At 37.1% G+C, this 18,139-nt stretch overlaps 1 protein-coding gene across 1 annotated transcript; it reads left to right on the forward strand.

Moving 5' to 3' along the window:
* Positions 1-262: 262 nt before the first annotated feature.
* On the forward strand, positions 263-16,394 carry LOC145781072 (DEP domain-containing protein 1A-like). The gene is made up of 21 exons (XM_082592815.1): positions 263-528; positions 1,873-2,022; positions 2,404-2,519; positions 2,880-3,027; positions 3,155-3,285; positions 3,414-3,628; positions 3,898-4,062; positions 4,242-4,394; positions 4,661-4,706; positions 5,113-5,226; positions 5,921-6,093; positions 6,511-7,068; positions 7,325-7,559; positions 10,540-10,724; positions 11,203-11,281; positions 11,642-11,732; positions 13,468-13,644; positions 14,110-14,187; positions 14,809-14,934; positions 15,064-15,185; positions 15,356-16,394. The coding sequence occupies exons 1-21, from the start codon at positions 472-474 to the stop codon at positions 15,360-15,362; spliced, it is 3,126 nt and encodes a 1,041-aa protein (XP_082448941.1). The 5' UTR covers positions 263-471; the 3' UTR covers positions 15,363-16,394.
* Positions 16,395-18,139: the final 1,745 nt, after the last annotated feature.

Consider the following 18,139-nt stretch of genomic DNA (forward strand, 5'->3'; position numbering starts at 1 on the left):
ATTCGCTAATAATTAAATATGCTGCAGATTAATTGACAATGCTAAAGTTATGCTTAATTTTTCTTCACATCACTTAATATCTTAATGTTTTGTCCATTAGCTATTCAACATACGCCCTGATTAATTTATCATGCACAAGTTTTATAGCTCCACCTAGCAGGACAAAAACCAAATAGCGCCATATACAAATACAAAAAAAAAAAACTTCTCAAAATCTCAATTCTCAATCCCATCCATCCAGTCCACAATCCACAAAGTAAAGCACAAAATTCATATATTGTTTGTGGACAAACGAAAGTATATTAGGATTTTTAGAATGGTTTGTTGTTATGTTTCTGATGGAGCAATTAGATGTTGAGGTATTTGAAATTGTGTATAGCAACCACAGTTGCTGAGATTATAAACTATCCACCCAGTTGCTTCTTGTAGACTCATAAAAGAATTCTGATTTCATGTTTAGTGATTACAAGAATGACACCACACCCAACAGGTATCATTGTTTCTGGACCATATCGTGCAACTAAACTGGTAAGGCAGTTTTGATTTTGTTTATTAAAGTACCGTATCAGCTATTATTGTTGCAGTGCGGTAGCTTATAATCTACGGTACCGTATGCGTGCAGCCGTGCATTTGAAAGCATTTTTTTAAGGACCTCTGAAAATTGTAGTTATTAACTTACTATTATTTAAAATTTGATTCAAGTATCATATGAAATTACAAATCTTAAAAATACAAATTTGAACCAATTTAAAGCCACAATATTGTATTTCTGCTATTAGAATTTGAACTATATATAGGCTAAAGCAAGGGTCACCAACCTTTTTTGCATGCGAGCCACTTTGACACTAAGGAGAGCTGTGGCGGGCTGCACTAATAAAATTTTAGGTAGGTTGACTCTTATACTAGAAAAGAACACATTTCATACCCAGTGTCCAGCGTTACATGTTAATAATATTTATCTTAGAATACCGCAGCAACAAAATTAGTCGAACAACGCTACTGCCAGGCCAAGCTCCTTTACAACACTTTTGACTTCTTTAATAATGTATAATAAACAAGGCCACTTGTTTTGCGCACTTATAGTAAAGCGAGTGGTTTCATCAGAATATTTATCGCCAAGCAAGAGTGGTGTTTACAAAAGATATCTTGCAAGTAACAGTTTCAGTAAACAAGGAAATATTTGACACATTGCAATACAGGAAACAATAGTGATCTGCAAACATATCAGTGAAAATAGGCTCCAATAACAGGGAGAAAGAAACCTGGCACCATGAAACAAATGCTTGTTTGTGGAAATCACTGAAAAACGTTTCTATCGTAACTCAGGAACAGTGTTACTGTTCCCTCTAAAAAAGCAATGAGTTGGTTTTTCATCCTTTTTGTGAGAGTCTATAAAACTGTTTTTCTTTGATTATTGTTAGACAACAGTCACTTGCGGTGCTTATCAGTAGCCTATGGCAAGAATTGTTGATTAACAACATATTTGCAGTATATACTAAGCTAAATATTTTTCAACTGCCCAGAAGCATAATAATTTCACTTTGTACGCGTTTTAATCAACCACTGGGACAGTGTGGCTGGACATCGCATTGAAATAACTTTAAGCGACCCTCAGCTAGAACTACAAGCTGATTGGTCGGTCAGTAGAATCGTATGCAAAGCGAAAATATACTTCCCAGAAAGTATTTTTTGTCTTCATGCTCTTTAACTCCTCAAGAAAAGTACTTTTGGGTATACTTGTATGCTGATACCTTCTGTGGGCCGCCAGTTGGTGACCCCTGGGCTAAAGTATTTCAAATATAGACATAGAAAATTTCGTTCTTAAGCAAATATAAAAGTTTAAGTTCTGATTGTAAGTATGTTATTTTGCAGTGGAATGAAGTGGTTCATCTATTTGAAGTCGGCATGACTACTAAAAAGCATCGACAACTGTTGAAAGTCCATCAAGACTGTTTTACAGCGGCTAATGCAATTGAATGGTTACATGCATTGCTAAAACAGAACCCTAACTTTGGACCCCATGTAAGCTTTTAACTTACAATAAGATTTATAGATTTGTATGCAAGCTAGAAAGCTTTCAAAGAGAGTCAATTTTTAAAATTTTAGGGTTAGCTTGTAAGGTTTTTATCCCAAAGTATCAATTTTTTGATGTATATATAGGCTACTCAATACTTAAATTGCACAGTGCTCCCATTTCATTGGAGTTTTTTGTGAAGCATTTTCTTTAACAAAACACCTTATCATAGAATCATAAATGATTATCCTTCATTTTTGATAAGCAAATTGATTTTTTTCTTGCTTTTGATAAAAAACTTCTATTAAACTGTTTTATTAGTTTGTTTAAACTTTGTTGAATAGATCAACTTATGAACACTTTTTATGTAATATTCTTTCAATACTTAGGTTACGAAAAAGCAAACTGTCCAGTTGCTGAATAAATTTTTGAAGAATCATGTAATCGAAGATATACAAGGACATTATGGTGAAGAAACTTTATCTGATAATGGTCAATTGTTCAGGTAAAAGGTTTATTAGACAAAACTACTTAAAATATGTTTTAATTCTTAGTATCTTGGTTAATAATTGCAGACAGTGCACACTGTTTCGGCCTTCCGGTCTCCTCAGTGCAATAGATTCTTTAACCTTCAAGCATTTATAAAGTTAACTAGTTTGCACCATTTCTAGTTATCTGCTTATGGTGTTAAAAAGCATATTCTGAAAATGTTTTTGGTTCAATGCCAGATATATTATTATGCCAAGCATTTTTGTTGTTTTCACGAAGTATTTTTGCGTGTATGCGTCTGAAATTACATCCTTTCCCTGTTAAAAATACTCGCTAACCAAGCAATTTCAAATCAGTGTTTGTAGTTTTGTTGTAGATTTCCTGCTAAACCTTCTGGAACACCTATAAGGCAGCCGTTTTCATCAATATCAACTAATGTTATGAAGGCCCGAATTCATGGCAGGTCAAAAAGTTTGAAATCTGTGCCATCTATGTCACCAAACTGTGATGCTATCTCAAAACCTGTGAGTTTTTTCTTAAGAGAGTAGTTAGATTTTATAATGTATTACTGTATTGTGCATTGTTTAATGTGTATACGGTAGTCGGTAAGCTACTGTATATTCATAGCTGAGTAAAATCTTGTTTTTGTAGTTTTCTCCAAAAGGTATCAACATCAAAGATAGTGCACTCCGGCCGCTGGTTCAAGACCCGAAAGTTACATCAGTGACCAAAGTTTCATCGTCAAACCCTGAGCTTGTTTGGGAGTCTTTGTTTTTATCCAGGTAAGACTTAGGTTCAACTTTAAGATATACTAATCTTCTGTTGCTAATCTTCATTTTTTATTGTCGTGGATACAGTAACTTGATATGGACGAACTTATCATTGTTTAGCTGTTGTTCTTTCATGGCAGCTTGAAGCGTGTCTTGCATCTGCGTGACATCGATGACATCATTGCAAAGTTAAGGCTGAATTGTGATTGGCTAATTCACAATACGACTAAAGTCGGTTCATCTGGGGTGGTGCTGTCACCTCCCAATGAAGAACTTCCATGTTGGCTCATCAGTGCTATGAAGTGTCTTTCCAACTGGCCAGATGGCATCGATAGTGGCCTGCCCACTTACGAAGGTTAGTTGATGATTGCTGCTAATGGTGCAAGGTTGCGATATTTTGATTAAAAACTCTGTTTATTGACTTTAGTACTGTTTTCAATAGATTCCATCTTTTACCTTCTTTGGTCTGGGACAATCTATGCATAGACACAAACTTTCCAAAAAGCCAATGAGTAAAAAAAATGTTTTTCTGATAATCTAATTCTGATAAAAGTTTCAAGTTGTTTGCCAACTTTGGCTTTTGTATGAGTTTGCTTATTGTCTTTGTACGTACATCGTTTTTAGGTTTCGAAAAGGATGTTTTCAAGGCAATATTGGAATATTTCAAAGCGCTCCCAGAACCTCTGATACCATCACATCTCTACGAGTTGTTCACTTTAGTCCTCATCAGATGCGAGATCTTGGACGAGATGTGTGGAAGTCACAGACACAGCGTTGCAATTGAGGATGGTAAGAAACCTTATCACTTTACTATCAATGTTTGTCTGATCCTTGCCTTTGATAGTCTTTTTAAACAATAGATTTAATGTGGAAAAAAACGCTTACTAAACAGCAATATAATATTTCACTTAAGTTCACCTATTCATTTACATTTTTAACTTCATTGGTGGAATACTGATCATGTGCAGGAGAATCACTTAGAAGGAGCAATCAGGGTGAAGCAAACACTGCTGCGGATAGAATCTACAAGCAGTTGATTCAAGCTCGAATGCGACATGAAAACATAGCTCTGCGTCGACAACGTAGTGGCCGGTACAAGAAACAGCTGTTCAAAGATGATGGTGAGAAAGTTATCGGCAAAACATAGTTTCGTCATTGAACACGTCGCCGCGGGAATACAATTATTTACATACAATCTTTAATAACATATACAAATCTTTTAATAATTTAATAACCTAACAGCATGAGTTGCAACATCATTATAATCAGCACCAATACTTTAGAAAAAGCTATTTATAAAAAAAAGTTTATGTTTTGTACGTTGAATTGATGACCAATGTTGTTTGCTTGTAAAGCTGTCTTTGTTTATGTTATTCTTGTACTGTAGTTCCCCAACCTCTTCCACGGGATGACAAGAAAACAGAATATTTGAGGTAACCGTTTCATATGTTTTCAAAACTGCTTGCTTTTACTTGATGCGATACTCAAGCGAACAGATGCATAATTGCATATGTGTCTGATGTTCCATTTAAAATCTTTTATCATCTTCTTGAAGTTCGACGTCATGGCCATTGGCCATGTTTCTTGATAAACACCCAAACTTTTCCGTATTCATGTGTATATCTATTTATTGTCCACGGATCTACCCTTATTCTTTCATTCAGTTTATAAATTGTAACTTGTTTTTTTGCTACCATTCCATTTAATATGTTTAAAACATAACTTTAGTTTAAACGTTGTTGTTTGTATATTGTAAGCGAATCATCATTATCCTTCTGTTTGTAACATGTTTTAAATGAAATTTACATTTTATTAGCAATGCAAACATTTCGAATGTAGGTTACACCAACCGAGTTCCAGGATGAAACGACACCCATGGAGCGCCAGTGCTAAGACCCTGGATGCTGTTAATGAGGACTTTCCTTATGATCCTATCCCAGATGCCTTCTCAAAGTAAGGCTGGTTGAAGTAAAATACTGATGCCACCACTCATAGTATATTCATCACTTTCATTTTGTAGGGACAGAAAGCAGTGACTCTAAAACGTTGCTTATAATTTCGTTCTAGCGTTATTCGATTTGTCATTTTGTCGTGAACGATAATCCAGTTGTTCACTGTTTCGATACAAGATAATTTACGTCTTGAAATATTTTGATTAATGGTTGATCTCTATTGCTTTGCACTGGTAGAAGGCTGCGTAAGACGTGGCAAGTTGTTAGCAGGCCTTACTGCAGGTTGGGTTATTAGTGACATGACTAACAACAACTCATGATGACCTCTCGAACATAAAATCCTCTCAAACATAATTTTCAATCAAATCTACTCACTCCACATCTTCTCCTGTTCCCCGAATTGCGTGGGACCAAAAGGGCTTTTACAAAAAAAAAATGTCCGAAAGTGCATAATCTTACCTGCACCATGTGCTTGCCCCGACAGCAAATCAATCCTTTTTTTTACACTGATTTAACATTCGCAGACGTTGAATCAATGTAAAAACGGTTGACTTGCTATGTGGGTGTGATTCTTGTATATCTTTTGTTCTCTCCGGATTTGAATTCCTTTCCGTATTACTCCAAGTATTTCCGGTGTTGTAGCAAACTGAAACATTTTGTTGGCATACAAGTAAAAGAACCAATCAATGTCGCAGGGAAGGTGATATTCCTTGTCACATCGGTTCACGCTTAAGTGTGAACGTTGGCTCATTACCGGAACTGAGAGCTTGTGAAGATGATGCTTTTAGTGGAGAAGAAGAAGTTGATTTCAGATCTCGTAAAAAGGCGTTCAAGAGCGAAATGGACTTGTCATGCGCCACAACGCTTGGTGAGTTATTGGATTAAATCCATTTGCATCTCGAAGTTTGCTATGTCCTTCTACGACTTGCGGTGATTTGTTTTAAAACACTTAGGTATAAAATACTGAAGCATTAAATACGTAGACCATTAAATAGAGATAGTCTACATTTGTTGTTAGTTCAAGCAAGATATGCTACCAATGTGATCAAAGATTTGGAATTCATATCATGAAGTAGCCTCGGTCTGTTCCTTAAATATGATGCTTTGGCGATTAAAAGATTTGATTAATTGATCATGAAGACATGGAAGCAAACCTTTGTGTCCATCTTCAATTGCGTTTTCTTGACTAGCGTCGAGCAGACACACCCGTCGCTTTCACCACTCGGCCACCCAGCTATGTGTGGTTACACTAAAGTTTTAATCATTTGTTTTATGACTTGTTCAGACAACAATCTTCAACTGAACAGTTATCCTCTTGAAGAGAACGTGTTTTCCTCTGTGGAGGATCTCCTCCTTAACATGAGCATCAGCATCAGGCAGGATGTCGAGACAGCCACGGAGAATGACAATTGGAGAGAATGCGGGGACAATGCAAAGGAGTTCAACACGCGCGTTGAGATACGGCCACGTTTAACGTCACATCTGCAAACATTTTCTACGGAAAGCAAAGTTATGAAGAATTGTAATTCTCAGCTAAAATACGACATCCCTGATGATCTGTGTTACTGGAAAACTCCATTGCATCCACCATCTGCACCATCTCACAGAAGGTTTCATCAACGATGCTCCACTGACGATTCTATTTTAAAGGCTTCAACTAATTTCACATACCAAGCCACTGAACGTAGAGACAACAAAATGGTCGGTGGCAACAATTCTGCTTTCAAGGCATACCACAAGATGGCAGGCAACAGCGGTTATCAGCACTTGCAGGACAGAGATGATTTAACAAGGAAACATCTTCAAGGAGTTGTGCGCAGGAACCGGCCTGCTGTTAACCCATGTAAGAATTATTCCTAATTAAGTTTTCTGAGATATTTTGCTAATAAAACCTTTTTTTTGCAAGTCATCTGATTAACTGATATTGACAATGATGGTGCTAATGCAGAAATACCCATATCATTAGGTTAAATTTTAGATAGGTGTGATAAAATCTGTACTCGTCGCTCGATCAGCTTACAGCGGTGCGAGTAGTAAGAAATTCCCACAGGCCTAAAAAGTTACCTTCAAAGCCTGTCTTTACGCCACTGTCGTTCCAGGCAAGGCAACGTACAGAACTTCATGGTCCGGAAATGAGGTCACACGTTCCAAGTCCGACATCATCGCTCGGCGGGAGGTTCCTCCCTCATTTCCTCCGAGGAAAGCGGAGTCGACCAATCACATTCGAGAGAGGATCGTGAAGTTACCCTACGTTTCAAGCAGCACAGAGAACCCGCTACAGCGAAAGAAATGCGAAGTTGGTCCCCAGGGAAACCACTTTAAGCGACTTTCCAAGTAACGTAAAATAAGATTCATGTATATAGGTTAGGGTGTTTCATTTTTTCACCATTTTTGAAATTCAAAATGCCTGGGGTCCCATCTGGTGGTATTTGGGGAAAAAAGTTTACACCCCAAATTTTTTTCAATTATGACGTCATATTGAGGTGGTCCACGAGGTTTGAAATTTTTGGGCCTCAAAATCTCGAAATTTGGGCGTATCTCCGGAACCACACATCATAGATCGACAAAATTAGTATCAAAATGCGCAGAAGGGTCGGTTTCCTATACCTGATGTAGAGAATATGAAGGTCTATCTGCTTGAGAAAAAAAGTTATTTCAAAAAATTTGATTTTCGGTCTATTTTCTCCTGATGAACAGAGATCAGGTGATCAAGATAATAAGTTTTTCTGTATTTTTCCACTCTTGGAAGCTGCTATTGCGTAATAATAGTCCTTGTTCGTTTTGCAAGAGACGAAAGGGTAATAATTGAAGGTAATGCTATTATAATGATGATGATGGCTATTCCTCGTCGAGGATATTATAATGTAACCGTTGAGGAAGAGGTATGTATGCTCACCTGCTTTAGATTTTGATTAAGTGTCATTATGGCATTAAGGCCAAGTATTAGTAAGTCGATGCAAAACTTCAAGGAATCGGAGAAAAATGTGCTTCCCCTTAATTCAGATATAATCATCACTATTTTTACTTGAGGAAGAGAGTACGGTAGCCGAAACTAATCCCAAGTTTTTGAAGAAAATACGGTACTCTATTTCAAAGATTTGAAAGATGAACTGCTGAAAGATGTAGTTGGCATATGGAACAAAACTGGTCTTCCAGTGCTTAGCAAACAGAGAATTGAAGCCAAGTTAAAAGACGTGATAGAGAAGTACAATGCAGCAAGAAAAAAAGAAATGAAACGCAGAGGTAATGAGGTTAATCAAGAATGGTTACAGAACTTGTTCGATATATGTGCATGTAAGTGAAGTGTTCGATCTCCGAAAATCTGGTTGTTTTTCAAAAGAAACTCTCTTGCACCTGTGAACTCGAAAACCGAGTCCAGGAGAAAGAAATCGCTTTCTTGAAAGATCAGCAAAAAGATTGAAAAATGCTTATCAGTGGCGTAGATGTCAACCATGTAGAAAAGGCTTTAGAACGGGAAAATCATAAAAGGAGGTGGGAAACGAGCAGTGAAGTTGAACAACCGAGCACTTCTGGCATACAATCTGCCAAAGCATCGGCATTACTATGTTCGAAACAAAGAAAAAGAAATGAAGCAGTTAGATGTCTACACAGTAGCGAAAGCGACTCTGATGGGGATATGAATTAGGAAGATGATAGGGAATACGAGCCTCTGAAACCAGCTATTGGGGGAAAAGTGTACAAGAAAGTACATTCTTTTTCAATAAATGATAGAAGTTGTTTACTTGCTGATCGTAGGATGACTTCGGTACGCCAACAGTCAGATCTTATGAGGTCGGTTCTTGGAAAAGATCAAATAGCTGCAGCACCTTCGACAGTATACCGCCAACGACAAAAAACAAGAGAAAAATCTCTGATGGAAAGTGAGAACCTTCTCAACTCAGCTTCTGCCATGCAGTTATGTTATGATGGGCGCGTTGTCGATAAAATAGATCGATACGTTTTCTTGGGTCAACTTGTTGATGATAATGGCATGAAGCACGAAAGTGTGCTTGCTGTTAAATATTTTCCCAAAATTGTGTCGGTCACTGCAGCACTGATTTTTGACACCATCATCCAGGAGGCTTGCAGAGTTCACCTATCCCAAGTATATTCAGTCATGGCTGATACGACTGCTCTCAATACAGGAAAAAAGTCCGGAGTCAATACTCGACTGGTCAATTATTATAATGATGAAGTTGGTCATGATATTCATACCCTTAAATGTATGTCCCACATAAACGAAATATATCTTTCCCACGTCATTTCTTTTGTGGACGGCGCCAAGAAGGGACCCGGAGCAATGCAAGATGGGGCTTTGCTTAACCAGATAGCAAGACTAGACAAGCCCAGTACTGAAACCTTAACACCAACTATTACTACGCAATAACAGCTTCCAAGAGTGGAAAAATACAGAAAAACTTATTATCTTGATCACCTGATCTCTGTTCATCAGGAGAAAATAGACCGAAAATCAGATTTTTTGAAATAACTTTTTTTCTCAAGCAGATAGACCTTAATATTCTCTACATCAGGTATAGGAAACCGACCCTTCTGCGCATTTTGATACTAATTTTGTCGATCTATGATGTGTGGTTCCGGAGATACGCCCAAATTTCGAGATTTTGAGGCCCAAAAATTTCAAACCTCGTGGACCACCTCAATATGACGTCATAATTGAAAAAAAATTGGGGTGTAAACTTTTTTCCCCAAATACCACCAGATGGGACCCCAGGCATTTTGAATTTCAAAAGTGGTGAAAAAATGAAACACCCTAATATAGGTGGTTCCTTTGTTAACGTAAAAACTTTGTAGCCCTAGACTGTTGTAGGCAATTATCATCATTAAGTTCCTTCCTTTCGTCGAGGGTTGGAGGCAATGAGGCCCCAAGTTTCTCTGTTGTGAAATTTTTCTACTGCAGTTTTGTAATTAAGTCCTGACCAGTCTTCAATATCATTAGTCCAAATTCTTGGTGGTCTGCCCCTATTTCGTTTGCCGTTCATTTTTCCTTCTATTAGTTGTCTTTGAATAGAATCATTGCGAATCATGTGGACAAAATATTTCAATTTTCTTGATTTAATTGTTTTTAGAATTTCCATGTTGGTTTGTATTCTAGATAGTACATCTTTGTTTGTGATTTTATCCTTCCATGAAATGTTAAGCATTCTTCTATAAATCCACATGTTAAATGCCTCAAGTCGTTTAACCATTTGTGGTGATAGTGTAGGCAATATTGTTTGAAAAATGCAATTTTGAGATAATAGTTATTTCACCCTTGCCAGAGATTTTCAATGAACTAACAGCTATTTTTTATCAGATCATACAGCAGTCTTCATCAAAATTTCGAATCTCTTCCTGATCGTCTTCCTCTGCATCATCACAAGAGCGAGCGACTTCTTCGGGAAGAAAGCAATGTTGCCAACAATCCTGTTCGAAGTAGGGAACCACAATCTCCTCTCAGTGCAGCTTTAGACCAAGCTCGAAAAAACATGAGACGGATTGGTATGTTGGACGATATAGTTGAAATAACATGCCGTTGCGTTGTTTCAACTAACAATAACCATAAAGTAACGTTGAACTTTGAGGTAATTCTGTAGAGCGACTCGCTTCACTTGTGGAGATTTTTTATCGTGTGGTCTTTGACGTGAGAGGCATTTAAGTAGTTTTACCAAATGGTAAAATTAAATTTTAAGTAGTTTTACCAAGTTGTTTAAATTGGTTTTCAGTGGTATCGGCAGCATCACACCTCTCTTTTTTGATGTTTTAATTCCTAAATTTTAGGTCAATAGCAATAATGTAATATGCAACCCACGTTGTTGATGCTTACGAAATCGTGGTTACAGCTAGCGGTAAAATTATCAATGTATATATTATATATTCGGATTATCACTTGCTACACCTTACTTATTTCACACCGATGGAAGATACTGTGGTTTATCACTCACAATTTAACAATTATTTTAACTTGGTTTTTCTCCAGCTTCTACTTCGGACAAACCTGTTCATCTCAACGAGTCGTTTCAGCTTTGCCTCTTACTGTTATCTCCAGCTAACCGCAGGTTTGTCCATCCTTCAAGTCTCATTTTTGTAATCGATATTTTTGTGGTTTGGTGACGCCCACTTTGTACGACTGCAAGGTTGCAGACATGAGATTGTCATTTTTACGAGTATAATGTTCGATCAACGTTGAAATACTCGTGCAGACTTTTTTCACATATTTTTGCTCTTTCTCTGTACAAAGAATTTAAAGAGTACAACATCAAATATAGTTATTACTATAATTATTTATGTAGTTATTTATGTAATTCGCTCTGCTTGACTTTTTGCTTGGCATTGAGCACTTTTTGTAGTATTAATAGTCTTTATTGTTAAATTTAAACAGTATATATTTGGCATAAATTTTTCATTTTTATTTCCAGAAAACTTCATTTGCTTCTACGAATGATGACGAAGATGATATCCAATCCTTACCTCCTTACGTTTGATGAGAGTCTTTCTCTTAAAGCTCTGGTGCGTATAACACATGTCATTATTGGTTATGCGTCAATTCAAATCCGATAATTCAAAGCGGTCAATGCGAAGCTATCAATTCAAAGCCGATAATTTATTTATGATAAAGACAATAACCCTAACCTGAACCCAGGGACCTCTGAAGAACAGAGATTTTTTTCTTCAGAGATCCCTGCCTTAAAATTTCGTCGTTGAATCATCGGCTTTGAATTGTCTGCTTTGAATTGCTTCTTCTAAACTAACTTGCTTTAGAAAATGTTATTAAATTTAGCATGGCTGCATCTCTTCACTCACGTCTTCACCTAATACATCTGAAGAGACTCGTATCTTACAGTTTTTAGCAAAAGTTGTTTCTCAGATTACACGGTCAACAAAACAAAAACTGCTTTTAGTGCTTGGGATGTTAGACTTATTTTTGGGTATGGTTTTGGTGCTAATTTCAAACATGTAGTCATTTTTGCCCATCATTTCTTGGTTTTGAGATATCATATCCCCTATGTCGCTTTTTATATACGGTAGGCAGGTCAGGCAGCACATGGCGGAAGACCTCATGCTGTAGTATACCACCAAATGGACGTAACCTTAGCTTCGACAAGAGATCGTATTCTTCTTTCTGTTGACGTTCCTGTTTCTATCTTTGACAACCTACCAGTGCTAAAAAAAGCATAAATTAAATAGACTTAAAAACAGCTGTAAATATAAGTTTGAGAGGACTTTGTTCTGATCCTTTAAAACAACATTTTAATCACACGAACAAAACATATTTGGCCACGTATTTGTGCTGGTTATTAATTTGTTTTTGGACAACCACAGGGCAAGCAACTATACTGCACTTGTAGGCCAAATGGAAACCAACTTCAATGGTCTTGATTGTTACAGCACGAGCACCAAGTGTATTCTTTATCTTTACTTCTAGGATTTCCTTTAAAAAAAACTTGAGCCAAAATTGAGTGTAAAACAAGTTAATTTTGTTTTCGTGATAATAGCGTAATAGAAGCGATTGAGGTACCAGGCAAGATAGAATGGTGGCTGTTACTGTTCACTGTTCAGGCATCAAAGAAGCTGCCTTGATTCTATGTCCTCAAGGAAGTCCCCCAAAAGCCAGTTTTTGGTGTTGTTTAATATAGAACTGATATTTTTACACAGTTCTTGCGTTTATTATATCTCTGACTGCTTTACGTTATCTAAAATACTCCTACCACTTTTATGTTTTGCAAATAAAACACCTTCATAAAGTTTAAAAGAATTGTGGTCATGTAGAGAAAAATAAAAACTTGGCAAAATCTGACGTCACAGAGGGTATGCCATTTCTCAAAAAGTAGAGCTGATGAAAAAAATGATGTCATTTTCGGAAATAGCGCTAAAAGTATACCTCGAAATGAGTCTAACATTCTGTTCCAGGCACCAAATTATGTGTTAGCCGGTGTTATATTTTTACATAAGAGTTCTCATGTGGTTACATTTCATGTCTTAAAGCTTTGTATTGATACAACATGAGAAAAGTTTTGTAATTTCTTGCAGAAGTACGGTTGAGTGGACTCATGCTTCTATCTGCCAAGGATAAACAGCGAGATCTCGAAACATAGCCTTGTCTGCTATTTTGATGTATTTATTAAAAAAAGTCGTTTGAAAAGCTCTTATTATTTGGACAACAGTCGTTGTCTCTTTTGTGTTGCTGGAATTGATATCATTGTCGTGTTGGTAAAAGATTTTCTCAGAATTGTCATCTTTTTAGCTTGTGGAGAAATTCACCGATTGTGTGATCCGACCTCCGGGAGATTCCACTGGGATTGGTAGAAATTTATCGGAGCGAGTTTTCCGCGTCCTCTTGGACAACGCATCAGTTGTGATGAAACCACATGAAGGATTGAAGCTGTCTGTGGAGAAGCATCAAAAAGCAACTCGTATGAAGGTGATGGCCTGCTTAAGCTGGTTACTTCTATTTATGCAGCAAAGCAGCTTTTTCATGTTGTTTTTGTCTGCGAAATCGTGTCTTTCATTTGTATCGCGGTTTGTAAACGGCATTAGCCTCAAGATCCCTCTTATATGTTGGCTGCATAGCCGAGTGGTGAGACCACTTTGGTCGACGCTCCAAAAAACGCCTGTTCGACACCGCTCAAGCACATACTGCTGCATCTTTGGCAGAACACTTAAAAGCGTGCTTGAAGGTTGTCTTCCTTGCCTTCCTGTCCACTTAATCTAAATATTTATCCACTGGTGTAAGCCTGGATACGAAAGAACATTAACCTCATCCTGTGGGCCAATGTAAACTCGCCTGACTTTTACTAGAGTTGTATACAGTTTGCTTTAAACCAGAAATTGGATTTTTTTCTCTAAAATTAGTCTATATTTTTCTACTTTTATTATTTTCGATTAGCCAACTGCAGATCCGAGTGACAATAAAACATCAATCAGTGGCGGGAAGTTGAAGAGACAGTATACCTTCTGCCGGCAGGTGCGTCATGCATTCTTGTATTTATTTGCGAAGATATGCAAGTGTAAGCGATGCAGTATGAGTGGCTGACCACTTTCTTGGTGCAAAGATGGCATCCACGACTTGTCGGCGCATGTCACGTATGCGCCCACACTCTGAAGCCGAGCAAGTTAGGTGCTGGGTATTAGTTTCGGACATCATTGTTACTAGACCTAAAATAAATACATGAAATATCATAATGATATATAACTACTAATACGCGTTACTCGGAATAGCACTTGAATCGCACTTCGCCAGCTTTCATGCCTTCGCATTGTTGGGTTTTGTCACGCAATTAAAGCTGTCTGCGGCTAGCTTCGAACTCATATTCATCCGCTTTGATTTGTAGCCCTAATTCAGTTTGGAATGTTAAGTTAGTCACCAACTAACTAAAAACTTTTATCACGCGACAAAGCATCATGCCATAGAAGCCATTTTAGTTATGGAACCTATGCCGTGATTCCTTGAACGTTGTATGTAAATTAATATGAATTAGCACGTTACGACTTAGTAATATGTTAATACTGTATCAGTGTTTAATTTCTTACTGACTGCTGTTTGAATTATGCCTCAAACCACTCAGCCAACTGAGGTCTCGTTCAGGTGACAAAGGCAGAGTACGAAAGCGACAATGGAGCTCATCTGCGCAATGCTCTGGCAGGTCTTCTGCATGCCATCATCAAAGACGAACATCTTTCACTGAAAGAAAAGAAGAAGAAACTGAAGCAGGTAGTGGCATGATGCGGTACTCTATGAGCATCTGGAAAAATTGACATTTTTTTCTTTTGATACCTTTCTTGTGTGCGACATATCTACTAAAATATTGACGGTCAACTGAATTAATCTTCGTATGTTTAGTTTCAGAAATCTCATCCTGACGTTTATGAAGCAGAGTTTCCGTTCGATGAGCCCATGTTGCCAACGGCTAATCAAAAGAAGCCTAAATTTGGAAGCGCTTTTCGAAAGCTGAGAAACTTAAGGTGAATTTCTTACAGATTTAATAATTCTATTGATGCAATGTAAAAGTAACAACTACCCAGACAGCAAAAATGGCTAATTTTGCTGTCTAGGTATTTTATGCCTGTCGCAATTAGACCTAGATTTTATCAATGTAAATGTCAACAATTTGTTGGTATTTTTTCTGTTTCAGATCATGAACCTTGGTTAGAGAGCACCTTGTGTCTTGGTGTCGCAGATGTGCCTGGATCATTTTTGTTCTTATTTGAGTGATGTTTGTAGTCGTTTTACATCTCCTTCTGTTAGCTTAAATTTAGATCCTGCCTTTAAACGTAGTACTGTAAATTATTCTCGGTCATATCTTAAGTGACAAACATGCGGAGGATTTTCGACAGGATCCAATATCAATTTATTGGACGTGTTACTACTAGGAATGTTTATTCTATTTGAATAAGCTTCGATAACCTCATGGTCTTAATCGCTTTTGTGGAACTTAAAGCCGGCTATAAGTGAACCGTGCTGCTCGGTGGATATAGTGCCCGCTCTGCCTTGTAAAGCGCTGAGATCAACGCATATCTGCGATGGATACAGCGCTGCACAACTAACACTATTATTATTATTAACTGATTTTTTTATCTTAAGAGGATGCTCGTGTTAGTTTTATTTGTTTCTGAACTCTACCTGCCTGCTCAATTGTATTTTATTTTTTCACCTAATTTGGCAAATCTAAATTATTTTAACCCAATCACAAAGCGGTCAAGTAGTTTGCAATTTTCTCCGTGTTATTTCTCCAGCTCACTTTTTGATTATTGTTTTTGTTTTGCAGTGTTACTATTGTGAAATTCCGATCAATTTCTGTTAATTAAACATTAAATTCAAACGGCATATTGTATCTGTATTTAAAAGCTGTAACATCTACTGCGAGCTGTTGCTTTGTTCATCTAAAGATAACTCAAATAACAAAGCCCAGTGAGTGTGTTTTGCTAACTGGCGTTTTGTTCTTTATGCACCTCTACTATCTTCAACAGTAGCCTACTTAGCTTTTTTCATCGTAAACAGTTTCATCAAATACACTGGTAACAATCCTTTACAATAAAATTAGTAATTATCAAAGGAACCGCATCAACTTACTGCTTCTCAGTTCAGGCAATCTCGTTTTGGTAGGGCACATCATGACATGTTGCGATCAAATGTTAATCAGACTCTCAAAGACTTCATGAAGTCGAAACTACAGATGAGCATTTAAAGATATTTGTTGAGAAAGTAAAATGTGCTCGATTTTTCGTCACACAGAATGTAGAGGAAGGAAAAGTAATTTGATGCATTTTTAACATTTTTGCCTATCTGAAAATTACGTGACACAAGCTATTTATTTTAAGCTGAAATGAAAGTCTGATCCCTTACACACTTTTTAAAAGCATTTTATATTTTGTTACTTTTATTTTAATTGAAATATTAAAAACGTCACTTAAAGTGCCCCTGACAGGTTGGATCCAAGTATAGTAACTTTTTAAAGCATTTCCTTGCGCAGAATCATACTTAGCGAACTTTTTAACCTTAACCTCGTAGCTCGACTGGTTAGGGCAGTGGTTCCCAAACTTTTTCAGCTTGTGGCACACTAAAATAATTATAAAATGCTCGCGGCACACTTAGGTAAATTTTTAAGCTATTTTCTGGAAATTAGAATGAAAACCGACTTCTTGACGTTTTTTCATCTCAAACATTTATTTCAATAAAGTTGTTAGAAAAAATTTAATTTCTATGCGCACAGTACACATGGCTATTATCTTGTAAAATTTTTTGGCTCTGTGATTTTCATAGCTCCCGCATGGCCACCTAAAGATACGGCCTGATTTGTCACATTTTTCAGAAATTTCCAGGTTTTTCTAACTTTAGGCGAACGCAAATAAATTTTTCTAAAAATTAGATTTTTACGCTTTCTTTATTCTTTTCCCCAGATGACACAATAGGTTTTAACATCCTCACATGTTGAAAAACAAAGAAAATTTGATTTCGAAGATTTTAGTCAGATTGTTAATTTTTCAATAACAGTCTGATTTTGCGTTTTTCAACTTACTTTTTCTCATTTGCTACTGCTTCCCCAAAGCAAAAAAAAGCTTTTGTATTATTAGGAGACAGCAAAAAGTATAAAAATCTCAAAAAATGTCAGTCAAACACCAGCAGTAGCTGCAATTAAAATCTGCAAAATGTGACCAATCAGGCCGCATCTCCAGGTGGCCATGGCTCCCGTTATTAACGATTAATTAGCACGGGGCTAAGATAGTCCTTGACGTACTTTCCGCGTACGAAAACAGCTCGTAGCCTACAAAGATAGGGTTAAGTCGCATATGCATGTCTGCATGCCGTATTTTAAATATTTATACAGTTCTTTTCCAAAATTCCAAAAAGATTTGCGGCACACTCGAGAATCTGTGGCGGCACACAGTTTGGGAATCACTGGGTTAGGGCGTAATTTACATCAAACGACGGCTCCGCAGCGCCACCACAGGCGAAACTCCATATTTCACTGCTCTGGGACGACTTTGGTGGTATTACGTCATTGTAAGTCGGCGTTCTTAGCGACGGATGAAACATACGTTTCCTAGATGTGATTGCTGGATCACAGTTTAGTCGGAGTTGGTACAAGCGGTTGCTTTTTCAAAGATCTGTTGTTTTTTACAGTTTAATAAAACTGTACTGGATACGTTCCTACAAAACCTAAAATATACTTGAAGTGAAAAATGAAGAAATTGTACGAATCATCATTCATATTTAATTCATCATCACTATTCATAATAAATAAAAGTTCTCTCTCTCTCTCATAATGTGCCCTCAGTACGTACATAGCAGAGTCTATACATGTAAAAGCCTAGTTTACCTGTACAAGGGTACATTTTTGTAAACGTTGTTGTTTAGAAGTGTTGAAATCATCATCAGCAACTGGTTGCATCTTTGCTGTTATAGATGGTAGCCTATG

This window comes from Aplidium turbinatum, chromosome 1, assembly GCF_918807975.1.
Source record: "Aplidium turbinatum chromosome 1, kaAplTurb1.1, whole genome shotgun sequence".
In the NCBI taxonomy this organism is placed as follows: Eukaryota; Metazoa; Chordata; class Ascidiacea; order Aplousobranchia; family Polyclinidae; genus Aplidium; species Aplidium turbinatum.